Source organism: Etheostoma spectabile, chromosome 5 (genome assembly GCF_008692095.1).
Source record: "Etheostoma spectabile isolate EspeVRDwgs_2016 chromosome 5, UIUC_Espe_1.0, whole genome shotgun sequence".
Lineage (NCBI taxonomy): Eukaryota > Metazoa > Chordata > Actinopteri > Perciformes > Percidae > Etheostoma > Etheostoma spectabile.
The window spans coordinates 14,462,717-14,477,370 of record NC_045737.1 but is presented as its reverse complement, the minus strand read 5'-3'; the positions used below and the strand labels follow the sequence as shown (position 1 = coordinate 14,477,370).

General features: G+C 39.5%; 2 protein-coding genes and 1 long non-coding RNA gene across 4 annotated transcripts in view; 1 reads left to right on the top strand and 2 right to left on the bottom strand.

The window, feature by feature from the left end:
• The window catches only part of cfap299 (cilia and flagella associated protein 299), a 71,404-nt gene extending 64,169 nt beyond the window's left edge, over positions 1-7,235 (bottom strand). For both annotated transcript variants that reach the window (XM_032517208.1, XM_032517209.1), the window contains exons 1-2: positions 7,055-7,235; positions 4,169-4,311 (exon numbers count right to left, since the gene is read on the bottom strand). In XM_032517208.1, coding sequence (XP_032373099.1) covers positions 4,169-4,311; positions 7,055-7,162 — 251 coding nt within the window. In that variant the 5' untranslated portion in view covers positions 7,163-7,235. The remainder of the gene's footprint in view (positions 1-4,168; positions 4,312-7,054) is intronic.
• The window catches only part of LOC116690337 (uncharacterized), a 19,819-nt gene continuing 8,833 nt past the window's right edge, over positions 3,669-14,654 (top strand). Inside the window, exons 1-2 of the long non-coding RNA XR_004332236.1 lie at positions 3,669-3,679; positions 11,395-11,401. This is a non-coding gene — a long non-coding RNA (uncharacterized LOC116690337). The remainder of the gene's footprint in view (positions 3,680-11,394; positions 11,402-14,654) is intronic.
• The window catches only part of fgf5 (fibroblast growth factor 5), a 14,211-nt gene continuing 13,302 nt past the window's right edge, over positions 13,746-14,654 (bottom strand). Inside the window, exon 3 of the mRNA XM_032517210.1 lies at positions 13,746-14,311. Coding sequence (XP_032373101.1) covers positions 13,943-14,311 — 369 coding nt within the window. The 3' untranslated portion in view covers positions 13,746-13,942. The remainder of the gene's footprint in view (positions 14,312-14,654) is intronic.

Genomic DNA, 14,654 nt, shown 5'->3' with positions numbered 1-14,654 from the left:
CCCCCCCCTTTCACGGCCAAGCTGTCAGGAGGAGCGTGTTGTCCTTAAGAAAGAGACAGGGCAACATCTGATTAGCATTCACAGCACTATCTCCACTCCCTTGGTATTTTATTACCACAGGTGCAGGGGCATTCATTGATCAGATGCACGCTACAGGCGAGGTTAGCCCTTAATTGAAAACAGCTCTATTTATACACCTGCAGGCACTAAAGGTCTCCAAGAGAGCACAGGGAGGTTGAAAAGAAGAGAAAGGAAGGGGGGAAAAACAGAGCAGTGACAGAACAGTGAAAAAAGACATGCCTTGGAAGAGGTTAAGGCCTACAGGGAAGGCAAAATGCATTCCCAAAACAGCATGGCTATCAGTGCCATGAGAGAATAAGTATGCAGGTGCAAAGGTCTTAAGGGAAGTACACATTTCTAAAACAAAGATTTCCATAGGCACAAATAAATGCAAATCCAAATGCATGATTATTCCTTACATGACTTTTTTGGCTTTGGATGGATGGATTTCTTTTCTTTGCTAGCAGAAGAACAACTATATTGAGTTTGTTTACCGTGCAGCTGCCAGTTTCTGTGGCCACACTCGTTTTTTTAGAACACTGTACTGATTGTGCTCAGCCACTTTGCAGGTGGTACATTGCATCCTGGGGCTTGTGTTTTCACAATGTGACCATAACAGGAGGTCAGGGGGTCAGTTTGGTGGAAGTCCAATCAGAAAAAACCACAGAGGAAAGAGCAATCTGCATTCAGACAGAGAGGGGGACACAGCTCTAACTTGCCACTTTTGATGAAATACGTCTGTAAATTCTGCACAGTTTTTGTTTCTGTCTTGTCAAGGTTTTTTGCAGGATGTCTCATTTCCAAGTGTGGGAAAACAATAAAAGCTGTTAATTTGTTCAAAAGTCACATATAAAACATCATGTCAGCTCATAGTTGACAACAGGTTGTTGGCGTTGAAACAATAATCCAAACAGCAGGTGAAATGTATTAAAATTCTTTACCCACACTTCACTGTCAGGCCACATAATGACTGACAAAAGTGGGAGAAAACCCTACCTAAAATAGGATCACATTTAATGTAAAGTGTTTTCTTTTTAAAATAACATAAACCCTGCTGCTTAATTACCTTGGAGAGGATTCAAAATCCACTTGCTGCTGTCCAGCCAGCTCAGAACAGATTGTGAAACTGTTATGAGCAATATCCTTTCCAGCAATGTCCAATTATTAAAAGAGCATTTTCATCTGTCTATTGCAAAGCGCTGATGAAAAAACAAGGTGCTCTAAAATTGATAATGGCAAAAATCCCACACAAGTGAGCCAAGAGGGTCTTTTTTGAGACTATTTTATAATTAAACCAAATATTGTTATGTAATTAAAATGACCTAGGCAGATGAAAAGCAACTTGTGTTTTAAACCTGGAACAAACATATCTTCTTTTTGTTATAAAGTAATGTTTTTTTGTACATGGTTCCTCTCAAATCCAAAATAAAAAAGCCAAAGGAAAACAACTCTGTTCCCTCATTACACTTACCTTACCTTACCTTGTTAAGGCAGGATTTTTAAAGAAAAACTCTGCTCAAATGGTTTCTTTTGAGTATCAAATAATATATTCATATGTTCGTCTGTAAGCTTGAAAGATGGCTCTGAGAGTAGAACTGAAACTGATAAATCACATATCGGCCATTTACTTTAACTTTTCAACCAAAGATTTTAAAAACATTCTAAAATTACAGCTTCTAAATTGTGAGGGTTTACAGATTTTTTATTTGGTAGTAAACCATAATATTTTAGCAATTTGAAGAACCAAACCTAACTAGGAGCCAGTGATACAGAAAAAAATAACATCAAAAACTCTAGACATCTTAAACCACTCCTGCTTTTTTACACTACAGTATCTGAGCAAGGGACACACGTTTCAGAGCTACCTTACATACCTACTGTACAAGGGATGAGCATTTGATTCTCAAAAGATTTTCTGTGGAGTATTCCTTTAAAATCAATCTGACTGTATGTTGTCAATGTGGGGTTTGTGATCCTGTATTCCAAACATAGTTGGGACCCTGGCAAACAGCCTTATCTGGGAGATAGAACAGACTACTGTGTATATAACATCCCAATGTTCCCGTACAACATTTCCCTAGATCCTGTTGGGACAAGATAAAAGGCTTTGTGGCCTAATATCAGTGTAACCGCAGGTGTGGAGGCTCCCATTTCACCGGTGTCACTGATGTTCACAGACGTTTTGGAGTGGGGGGGGGCAAGACATCTGCACGTTTGGATAACCATCTGAGGGTTCAATCAAATTCAACACCTACCAGGTACCAGGTTTGGATACCTCCATTACCCGGTGTGTGTGTGTGTGTGTGTGTGTGTGTGTGTGTGTGTGTGTGTGTGTGTGTGTGTGTGTGTGTGTGGTCTTATTGGCTTGTCATCAAAGGAGATACCACGACCACATGGCTTTATCAAGAATGAGAACAATATCTGTGTGATCTTTTTCCTCAAGAGGAGCAGTTAATAGAGGACTCCAGTTTGTAGTTTTGTCATTCAGCTTGTTTATGTTAACCATTTTTAGTTGAATTTAGACAGATGGGCAGGCCTTGTTCATGTAGGACATGGACTCAATGAATTACTCCCATTTCTCCTGTCTTTTGTAAAAGCCAATCATAAAGGATTATACAAGCTGCTCAAACCGCTACCACACACAGCTATAAAAGATTCAGATTTTATGACCTGTCATGCCTTGATTAGCAGAGCAGAACTTCAGCCAAAAATGCATTTTACATTTTCCTCTGGAAATACTAGTGCTCCCGCTCATTGATGAAAGACAGAAACCATGTCTCAAAAACATAGGAAGGAAGAAAAAGATGTTGCAAATTATATTGTACATTAGGGCTAGGTGTTGATACTCGATACCTTTAAGGTATGAACCGTAATAACCCAGAACAGAGTAGTATCAAAACTTCTCCATTCAATCGTAACCTGCATTCAAACCTTTTTGTATTCAGATCTAAAAGGAAAATATTATGTGTGTGGTTCTGCTCGCAACCAATCACTGCAAGTGTTCTTTAATTTAATGCGACGTGCAATTGGCCCGTACCACAGCAGCTACAACCCATACAGTCTGTGGTATGGTGAAGCAAATTAAAAGACATCACAGTAGGCTCTATGATATTGTGAATGGCATTTGATTTCTATTTTATAGTATTTCTTGGACTAAACTATTCATCGATGAATCAAGAAAGTAATATACAAATTAATCGATAATGAAAATGATCGTTAGTTAGAGCCCAAAACTCAACACACGTTAGATGTAAGCTACCAACCAGAGACTTCAGTCACGTGCATTTCTTGGTAGAATACCTAAAAACTGTTTTTGACCTGTTTGAGTAAACAGTACTATTTACTGGACATTTCCTAACAACAACCCAATACTTAATCAGACTCTACAGGGCAGATTTCTCTAGTCCCCCCTTACACAGGGAGGTCAGAGGTCCAGATCAGCTAGAGAAGCCGTCTTGAAGCTGCGAGTCTGTGTTTTGCTCAACGACAGTCTAATGAGGGATCAAAGTCCACCAGATGACTAGTGGCTTTTCCTTCTCATGCTTCCCTGTGTCTACACAACTTGTTTTGACGTCTTGCAAATCTGAAACCACACAAAACACCTTAAAAGTAGAAAAATGTAATCATATTAAAAGCTTAATAAAAAAAAAATTGGACAGTTTATGTCAAGGTTGCAGTTTTTTGTCATATCCTTTGACATAAAAACAGCCTGAGATATAAGATGTGGTTGGAACTGAAAGTGGATGAGGCATTTCATTACCAGTAGTGAAACTGGTGCACAGGGAGCTCCCAGCTTCCACCACAACTACCTACTTCTAGTGAGAGATCAGAGAATCATCTGATCTAAACTATCATTCTTTCACACTAAATAAGAAGTCAACACGATGCACCACAGGAGTTTAGAACACTGACGTAATGTAGAGAGAAAGAGGCCAGGAGAGTAACTTTTCTTATAGTAGCCCCATTGACTGATTGATTCCAAAATCCACTGACCACATTCAGTCTTTAAAACAGCCAAATTTAAATTTCTGAGTATAACGGAGCCTCCTGATATTCTAGCATGTGACATCTCAGTGAGCATGGTGGGTTGGGTGAGAATTTAACTCACATTGGCCGGCTCCTGCTAAAGAAACTGTCGCTCCTTGCAGCCTCTGCAGCCTGTGCAGCTGCTTTCTTCTCCTCAAATTCCTTCCTGCTCAGGACTGTGCCCTTGTGGCCGTGTTCCACCAGCTTACGGGCCAACTCCCTGCTCTGCAAGACAAACAAAAAAAGTAGAGGAGTCAGTCAGGGAGATGGGATACTGCCTGCAGTCAGAGCTGGATATTTCTGTCAGATCTTGTCAGTCTCAAGTTTTGGCATTGGAGTTTTTTATTTTTATTATTTTTATTTATTTTTTTATTTTTATTTTATTAAATATCAGAGAGTAGTGAAAATGCCTATCACAATTTCCCTAAGGTCAAAGTGATGTCCTTTTGCTTGTTCAGTTTGCCAAAAAAGCCCAAAACCATCAATTTATAACTATATAAAGAAGCAGCATACAGCAGCATTTCCTCATATTTTAGAAGCTGGAAGCAGAGAATATTTGAAACATTTTCCAATTAATTTTGTATTAAATAACTTGATAAATCAGTGGCTATTAGAGGAAGCATAGAGTATTTGGGTCCAGCTCAAGAATCAACACTAAATACTGAAAAATGCATTTTGAAATGTTACTAGCCATTAAGAGTTGGGATTTACTCCCCACTCTGGCCTTTAGTTTAAAATTGGTATTTTACTTCCCTATTTTAAATATGGAAGTGGTTGGCTGCTCTACAACACCACAAGCTTCAGATATAGTTCACTTGTGTGGGTTTATTGTGAGTTCATGCCTATGCACAGGTCCATTCATTTTCTAAGTGTGCGTGAGCAAGTGTGCATGTTTCAGTGTCTCTGTCTGTAGGGATTGTTAACTACACTATTCCAATCACCGTTTGCAGACCCTCTGTCATAAAAGCCAAGCCATAAAGTCATCATCTAAAAACCAAATCTTTCTGTCAAATCCTGTGGCTTGTCAGATCAAAGCTTTGGCCACATGGGTCCTCCTACCCAAAATCCCAGCAGCCGGGCCTGCGTCCACACCCGAGAGGAAAAGTTATATTTTCTTTTAACTTTGATGTGGCTCACCAGAAATGAGTCTCAGACATTTGCCATTCCTAAAATTGGCCTGAAAATCATTGTCTTCCCTTTTTCAAGGCTCATTGAATAAGTGTTTGAATGAGCTGCTTCTTACTGTCAACACACCAAGACTAAAACTCTGCCACATCTATTCTGGCAAATGCCATATACACCTTGTAATACAACCTCTTAAACTGGACTACTTCACTTTTCTGAGTTCTTAGTCATAGTATGACAAGTCCTGAATAACAATATAATTAGCTGACTTATTATTAGAACATAAACCTTATCTGCATGACTATGGTGTGACACAACACAGGGGGGATTGACTTTGATAGTGATTGACTGCAGCTGATTATCAGCTCAGATATGAGTTGTTCTCTTCTCAGTGGACACAGGTGTTCAAACAAAGTGGCACTGCAGCAGCTATGTATGACATTAGCAAGTGTGCCATCTGCTGGGCAAAAAGCAGGACTGCTCATTTCTGATGAGCAGGTTCAATTCATGCCTATCTAGAGCTATTTGTGTATACCACTAAGAATACGTTTAAGACAAGAAAATAGCGACATAAAATTATCTAATTATGATTCAGATTTATTGTGTTGAAACAAAGATGTACATTCTAAACTTAGTGTGTGTGCGTGTATGTACACACACACACACACACACACACACACACACACACACACACACAAGCTCTGACCATACCTGTGTGTGACAGCCACCTAGCGTGCAACCACAGGCACTACACCAATAAAACCTCCATGGCAAAGCCAGCATTTGTGCGACTACAGAAATTACTTTACTACGCAGAAGTGGATGCGTGCAAAACTTAAAAAAAACTTTAAAACTCTCATTAAAAAAAAAACAACGAGATTTTTTCTGAATCACATACGTGGGTGTGCCTAACGTTACTCAAAATGACTGCAAGGTACCCAGCTAACAATTTTTGGTTCCCAGAACGTTCTGGGAACGTTCGTTTTTGGTTGTGGGAACGTTCCCTGAAGGTTTGTTTTGGTTGTAGTTTGGTTGTCTGCTGGTTAATTGGAAGGTTTTCTTAACGTTCCGGGAACGTTCGTTTTTGGTTACAGCGAACGTTCTCGGAACGTTCTCCTAACGTTCTCTAAAAGTTACAACCTTTAGAGAACGTTAGGCGAACGTTCCGAGAACGTTGCAACCTTTAGCGAACGTTAGGAGAACGTTCCCTTAACGTTGCAACCTTTAGAGAACGTTAGGGGAACGTTCCCTTAGCGTTGCAACCCTAACCCCAACTTTATAAAGTTGCCAACTTGCAACTAATTATGTCGTTTTGAGTATAAATACATTGAGTATAAATACATTTTTGGCAAGTGTGTTAACGCTACCTTCTTCACCGGCAGGAGAGGTATACCTCGAAAAACCGTCATTAAATCAATTTAACAGTCTTAAGAATGCAATGTTTAATAAGGGAAAAGACAAATAAATTCGTAGCAAGTAACTTATAAAATCGGGTTTCTTGGTCCATTAACTTCTTAAACCAGAACTAGCTAAGCCAGCTAGCTAGCTGTTAGCTAGTGTTACCTAACGTTTGTTATTGTTGTGGTCTTTAAAAGCAACACATCTGAACCCGTTGGTGTTACATTATTAATAAGAAGGGTTTGGGAGATACATGCCGAATTGAAAAAGGGGACTAGGTGATTTAAAAAAAAAGTCGAAAGTTAAGTTTTCCTAACGTGCACGGATGAATTCTCATAGTGATTGCCTTAAACTGACAGTTTAGCGAAAGCGGTTCTGGCGAGGTGTACAACACAGAACACTACAGGGAAGACTACAGTCAATAGTTTGTACAATAGTGACTCACTTTTAAGTAAAATAAATCCATTGGCGTGACTTTGGAGTCAAGGTAATCTTCGTAGACTTTGAACTGTGTTACAGAATCGTGGAAACGAGCTGTTGTGCTGTACTCCATCTTCACGCGCTCTGTGTTGTAAAAGGCTGCTATAGCAACCGCCGTACCTGTCTTTCAATTTGGCGGCATCACCGGAACCGGAAGTCAATACGATCACGCCCCCACAAATGCAACAATAATACGGGTCCATGACGTTTACTCGTAATACATCTAATTCACATGGGGGAAACCATAGATATATAAATCTAGTCAAGCCAAGTAGATTTTATTCATATAACCCAATATAATAAATCACAAATGTGCCTCGAGGGGCTCTACTTGCTTCTGCTTGGTCCACTACATTTTGTACAAGTTTATTTCAGACCAAATCTAACTGTCCTTTCATGTAAGATCTTTGTTCATTACATTTATTTATGTTTTACATAAGTTTTCCACATGTTCATTTTAGAGCCATGGAGAGGTCTGCTTTGGACCTGTGAACACCCTCGTTTTCATCTTGTGATCTCTCAGGTAGGTAACCACTGCTGTAGCAGGTTTTTCCAAAGGTGTTTTTGCAGTGTAATTTCAATTTGTAATGGAATTACAATAGCTCTTCTTTGAGAAGCTAAATCATTAAATTCATCTACTTTAGATTCAAAGTAACTACAGTAGAATCACAGGTGGAAAAAGTCCTTTCTGTGTCCTGTGTCTGTATACCTGATAAACTTCACTGAACTAAATATACACTTCATTTTGAGCCTAAACCTGGAATAATGTACCATACGAACAAATGATCCAGTCCCATGATGTCAGTCCCTAAATCCTGGCAAATCTACACTATTTGGCGTCTTTCCTGGACTGTAAAAGACAGAATAAAATGTTCAGCGAGAATTTTTCTCGGCTCCATTTACAGAAATACTGTGACTCTTGGCTGTCATTATCATCTTTTACCATCATTTTGTTTAATTTTCTCTTTCAGCATGACTTTTAATGGCTCTGCAATGACGTCCACGGAAAGTGAGGTAATGATTTCAAAGTTTACTATGAGGGTGCTTTCATGCAACAGCCATGTAATTTACGGCCAATATGAGCACACGCAGACAGACAAATAGGACAAAAGGAAATGGAGGCAGACGGTCCACAGAGTTGTTGGGCAGAGCAGTGGAGATGTACTGGAAGTTGGTTAACGAGGGAACCTGGTCCTTTAAGATCAACTTAAAATAAACACTGTCACGCAATCTCATCTCTAAGGTCATCAAGAGTTTCTTACCTAGAAATAAAGACCCACTTCATTATTTAACACCGGTATGAATAATAAACGCAAAACTTCTGTTGTTCTTATTCTGTGTTGAGCAATCTTTTTCATGGTGATTACTCCTTCTCTCTTTTTCTCTTCTGACTCAAGTTCCCTGGTTTTCTAACGAACGTTTAACAAAGGATCTAGGTCATTTTTATGCTTTTCTATATACTGTAGCAGTGGGCTACTGCTTATACTCCTTTTCATAGTTACACAGTTTTTTTGTCTCAATCCTAGAAAGAGTGACAAATGAATAGGGGAAGGCGGGACTTGAGTGAACGCAGGTTCACCAGGAAAGAAGTCGTTTGGAACTAAGGATGTAATTCTGAATGTTTAACCTCTCAGGAAGTGATCACTCCTTCCTGGATTCAAGGGGAAGAGTTGCTGTGTTGCTGGCCCCCTGCTGATTGGACTTCCCTCAAGCCAATCAATAATTCTTTTGGAGTTAGTTACTCTGACATCTAATCCTTACTCCCCGAATCTTGAGACATTGAAAATGAATTAGAAACATCCCTCCTTCTTCTATTGCCATTGGGTTCTTGTAAATCACACCACAAATAAAATGTTAATATAACAACCATCTTTAAACTTGTTCCACAGCTGTACATACACAACTTTTTTTAAATGTTGTTGAAGCAGTTGTTTGGCCATATATTTCTTGATCGAATGAACTATTTTGACCGCATTTTGTGCTTTTGTAATGCGCCAAATATGCTTCTAATGCTCATACAATCTAAATGTAGATAGTTTTTGGTATTGCACTGATAGTATGTGTTTGTGGTGCACACCTGGAGTATTTTCAGACATTCACTTTTCAGTGGTTTGTGTGTGCATTGTGACTAAAATCTACAGTAGGACAATATACACCATGTACAATAAGAACACCATGTATTTATATATGAATAGCCTAAGTCTCTAGTACTATTTGATAATTAAACAATTACTTTACAGAAACGTCTGAACTTCAAAGGTTTTCAGTTATTTGATGGATAATGAAATACAATTCAAGAAAGTGATTTGGGATTTGGTTCCATGAAGTCGGGAGACTTTTGACCACTCATGGAAGAGACATTGTGACACAAAATGTTAAATAGGCTAAATGTTGAATCATTAGTGTCAGGGTAAGAGTAATCCCACATGTTCATATCTAAGACAAGGTGGAGAATGCTGGTCAGTAATCAGCGCTCAGACCTGTTTTAGACTCACGTAAAAACTGTCATGACCTCAGAGATTTAGGAGAACATCAGCCAACACACACACACACACACACACACACACACACACACACACGTCTTTTTTGAAAGATTAAAACTTGAACTAGGGTTTATTTCAGAATCAAATCCTGCCTTTTGAGTGAATCTAGAAAGAGGCTGGTTGCTGCCACTTTTATGTCTATACTTGACTATGGGGATGTTTTATACATGCATGCTTCGCTCAGAGTTTACATGCACTCCACACTATACCATGGATCTCTGAGGTTTATCACTGGTTATAAAGCCCTCACTCACCATTGGGAACTGTATGAACTGTATGGCCTTCTCGATCAACACAGAGACTTCAACACTGGCAAATCTTCATATACAAGGCTATTTTAGGTCTTTTAGGTGCATGCTACCTTCTGACCTATATCAGTGTAAATAGTATCAGGAATTACAGTCTTCGTTCCCAAGATCCTTTCATTCTGTTCCAAAGGTTAGAACTGAGCTGGGGAAAGTTTGTTGCTCCCTCTACATTGAACAAGTTATAGAAATCCATGAAACTTAAGGAACTGGTCTCATTGGTCGCTTTTAAGAGGGTGCTGATTGACTTGGAGGCAGCCCCATCTGGCTGTAGATGTTTTACCTGATGTGTTTAGGAGTGTGGTTGACTTTGAGGGAATTGCTGATTTTGCTTCTTTATGTTTTTAATGTTTTTGTGTATTTTGTGTTTGTATGTATGTGTGGTTGAACAGCTGCCTGTCTTGGCAAGGATACTCTACTGGTTAAATAAACTAAATTAATAAATATAAAAAAACGATAATCACATATATTTTAGCACAAATGTAACACTTCTAACCTGCATTGCAACTAAGCATTGATTGAAATAGGGTTGTCTCTAAAAAATTGTAAATGCACCAGAAGCTCCTTGAATGCTCAAATCAGCAGATTGCTGAATTTTTTGAGGTAACATTTCATGGAATAACATTTCACTGGAATTGTACATCGTATGATTTTCTCATGTACAGTACTTAATACAATGTAAGATCCACTGGTATATTTTTTTAATAGTCAAATTACATAAAAACTGTTCTTCAAACATAACTTTTTATAAAAAAAAAAAAAAACTTCTGGTAGAAAATATATTTCTTTGGGATGTGATTGAAGACCACACAACATGATGACACTACAGAAGATCATTAAAAAACAAACAGTGGGCACCTAGAGAATGGGGTAACACTTGGCCACAGTATGTATTTCCCCAGTATTAACCTGTATTTTAAAGGTCCCATGGCATGAATATTTCCCTTTATGAGTTTTTTTTAACATTTAATATGAGTTGCCCCAGCCTGCCTATGATCCCCCAGTGGCTAGAAATTGTGATAGGTGTAAACCGAGCCCTGGATATCCTGCTCTGCCTTTGAGAAAGTGATGGGCTGATCTGGTATCTTGCCCCTTATGACCTCATAAAGGGGCAAGGTTACCTCCCCTTTCTCTGAATTGCCCGCCCAGAGAATTTGGCCCACCCAAGAGACAGAGACATCCTGGCTTTCAAAGGAGCAAAGTGGCAGTTGGTCAAGGCCACACCACCAGCCTCCACCTTGCCCCCCCCTCCCCCCTTCTCAAAAAGCTACAGACTCAGAAATGGCACATCCTAAGGAAAGCTCATTGAGGGACTGGCTCTAGTGGCTGTAATTCTGCACCAAGGCTGAATTTTGGGAAAGCGACTTCAGATATGTTACTAGGGGACTACTAATGTCTATATAAGAGCCTCCAAAGAGCACCATGTCATGGGACCTTTAACCTTTGACCCTATTTAGATATTAGGTCACATCCATGGTTTTGTTTTTAATTTTTGACTTTCATTTTTAACTTTTTGTATGGTAGAGTACTATAGGTAGATTTTCTTTTATTTTTTAGAATTCCCCTTTTGTCTTATGAAATGGTACTTGTGTCTCATTTTGCATATGTTTTAGCAGATATGGTTCAAGATGCATATTTTTACACATTTAGATTTTAAATCTAGCCTTGATAGATGTCTGTGCACAAAGTGGAGTTCTGCACAGGCTCAAAACTTAGACCCGCAACCGGGCCATACACGCATCTTGAACAACTGCCTTAAACGGCAATGACTGCACTGGTAAATTTGAGACTTGAATCCAACCTAAGACCCAGGGCAATATTTTTGCTTTATATCATTCACTTGTGAGGGTTAGCTCGCCAGGCTGATGAAGCACATTGAATGGGCATTGCATATGTACTTGCAACACATGGCACACATGGGAGTAGATTATTAGCACAGTCAGACAGAGAAAGACTGCAAAAATATTGCAATAAATTACATGTTAAAGTGCAGAGACCTGACTCTACTTCAAGCATGTAGCTTTACACAACAATACGGCCTGAAACTGAACCCAATTCTACTTTGTCGCTGCCCATTGGGATCCACCCCAGCTCTAAGTGCTTTCTAGTTGCTTGTTTGCTTCCGATCTTAGCCACATCTATAAATCACTTTGGGTTACACTGTTGAATAAGTTTGAGTTTAAAAATGTATCATAAAACTGCATAAATATATGAGAAAATCCACCATATCCATAACCTTAAACAACCTTTGTTGCTCACAATTCTCATGATTGCAATGTAAATACATTTTGAAGTCTTTGTTGTTACAGGCTTATTAGGAAACTTGGAACATTTTCCCTAACACACAGGTTCTGACAGTACCATGTGATCAAAGTAGCTTGACAGATTGTCCATTTGAATTTCTTTGAAATATGCACCCCAAGCTCAAGTAATCCAAACAATTAAATTAAAGACAGCATTTCATTTCTTGTTCAGGCTCTTGGGGAGGCCCAACCGGGCCTTCCTCCCCAGAGATGTCCGTATGTTCCTACATGGCCATTCCACGGCTGTTTGCCATCTGATACACCTACGGCTTGAACCTTCCCCAAAACAAGTGACTGCTCTTTCTCGGCATCTTTATCCCTGCAGTGACGGCGGTGCGTGCTACTCCTGGGGGGAATGCCATGAGGTCATGACTCTGGATTTTTCAGAGGGACAGCCGGTTGCTGAAATGATAGTTTTGATGGACACTTTTCCCCTTGATCCCTCACAGCTGTCCAGGAGGAGGAGGGGAGTCTCCAGAGAACCAGTCCTCGATTTCATGTTGATTAACACAAATCTGGTCTTAGGAAAGGGACAGTTGGTCGGTGTGAATGTTTAGGCAGGAGATGTGTTTGAAGCACTTCTCAAACCAGGTTGGAGATAGCTTTCCATGTGTAAATATAATTATTTTTCAGTGTTTAAAGCTGAAATCCATAACCTATATTTTGTTTACGTATCATGTTTTTGTCATCTGTAAGGTGGAGTGGATTGTCACATGTTAAAACAGTAGTAAACTTACGGTGTGTGTCATCCCATTATACTTTGGAGTATAAATTCAATACTTTAGGGACTGTACAAAAACTTTTTAAAAATGCAAACACTTTCCCAGCAATATCAATATCTCGTTACACTGTCCCCTGAGTTAGAAAAGAAAGTTGTGTCTACAATAGTTTTTTATAGATTATAATGAGGAAAATATCGCCCTGATGCAAAGACATGATTGTTGTCTTCTGTAAAATGCATATCACTTATTATTCATTATTATTTTGATATTAAAAAAATAAATATCACAAACAAATTGCGTAAATAGAATATACATCTAGGGTGAGACAAAAATAACGAAATTCCGTCCCCTACTATTCCATAAAATTCAGTCTTTCTTTAGCAAAAAGAAAAAATACACATACCCTTGTTCTAGTCCACACGTAATTATAATTATTATTTTATATTAATTATTTTTGTACAGTCCCTTAACGACTGACAAATAATGGAGGACATTACATGGTCAGTTGACGGCATTCTCACTCAGCTAGCAAGACTTTTCCATCTTTGATGTACTATACAAAAAAAAGGTGAAGTACGTCTGCCCAAGAATATGCATAACGATAAAAATTTCAGCTTTAACAGCATCTGATTTTAAAACAACACAATGCAACTTTTCCCTCTTCGGTCCCCCTGCAGGTTGTCTCATTGGAACTACAGCTCACGCGACGTGTAGTTCCAATGAGACAATCTGTAGGAGGACCGAAGAGGGAAAAGTTGCTTAGTGTTGCTTTAAAGGACATTTTCTCAAGCAGGGACACTGCCAAAATACACCGTGTACACACCATTTGAGGTTTTTCACACACTTCATAGATACCCGGAATGCTTTGAATGTCATAAATGACCATTGTCAATATTTTAGGGCACGTCGATCACTTATACTGTATGTCCAACGTCTATGAGCCTTGTTTCCTTCAGATACAGCCGAACCCTATATGACATCTATCCAAACCGATACTTGGGCCAGTACTTGACTTGCGTACGTCTCGCTGCTGTTCCTGCATGGACTGCCTTCGCCAGAGGAGGTTTGGGCGGTGGAGGCGGCGGGGTTTTCCTCCTCTCTTTGCTCCTGTCTGTGATGGTGAAGCCTCGCTCGCTGTTGTCGTGCAGGCTGACCCTGGGCAAGAAGTGAGTGGAGACATGCTGGGATTTGACCCGCGGGCTGGAGCCCATTTTAGCTTTCCCTCTCTTATTGAGGGCCACGAACCACTCGCGACCAGTCCTGTGGTTCCTGTAGATCACTGAGGCGTACGTGTTGTAGCTGTTCTCCTGGAAACGTTCCCTGAATTTACAGTCCTCTGTGAACCACTCCTGCAAAATAAGGGAAATATATGTCATTAAGAGTTACTTATTGCCTTTCTTCTCTTGGCTTTAATCTTATGGGACTCCATCAGGACTCCATCCACCCAATTGGTTTAGCTCATCACTGAGACTAGTTGTGATCAACATTTGATTAAAAAACCTTTGAATCTCTTACATTTGTAAAGTGTTCCACATGTTCCTGATAGCCTACTGGATCTGTCCACGTGTAAACACAGCTCAGCTGCAGAACATGTGGCAACTCTGTTTGCATGCCACCATGTAACCTAACCCTGTGTTTCTCTTGTTAGCTGTTGCTAAGATGATTCTCTTTGAATTGGGGGGGGGGGGGGGG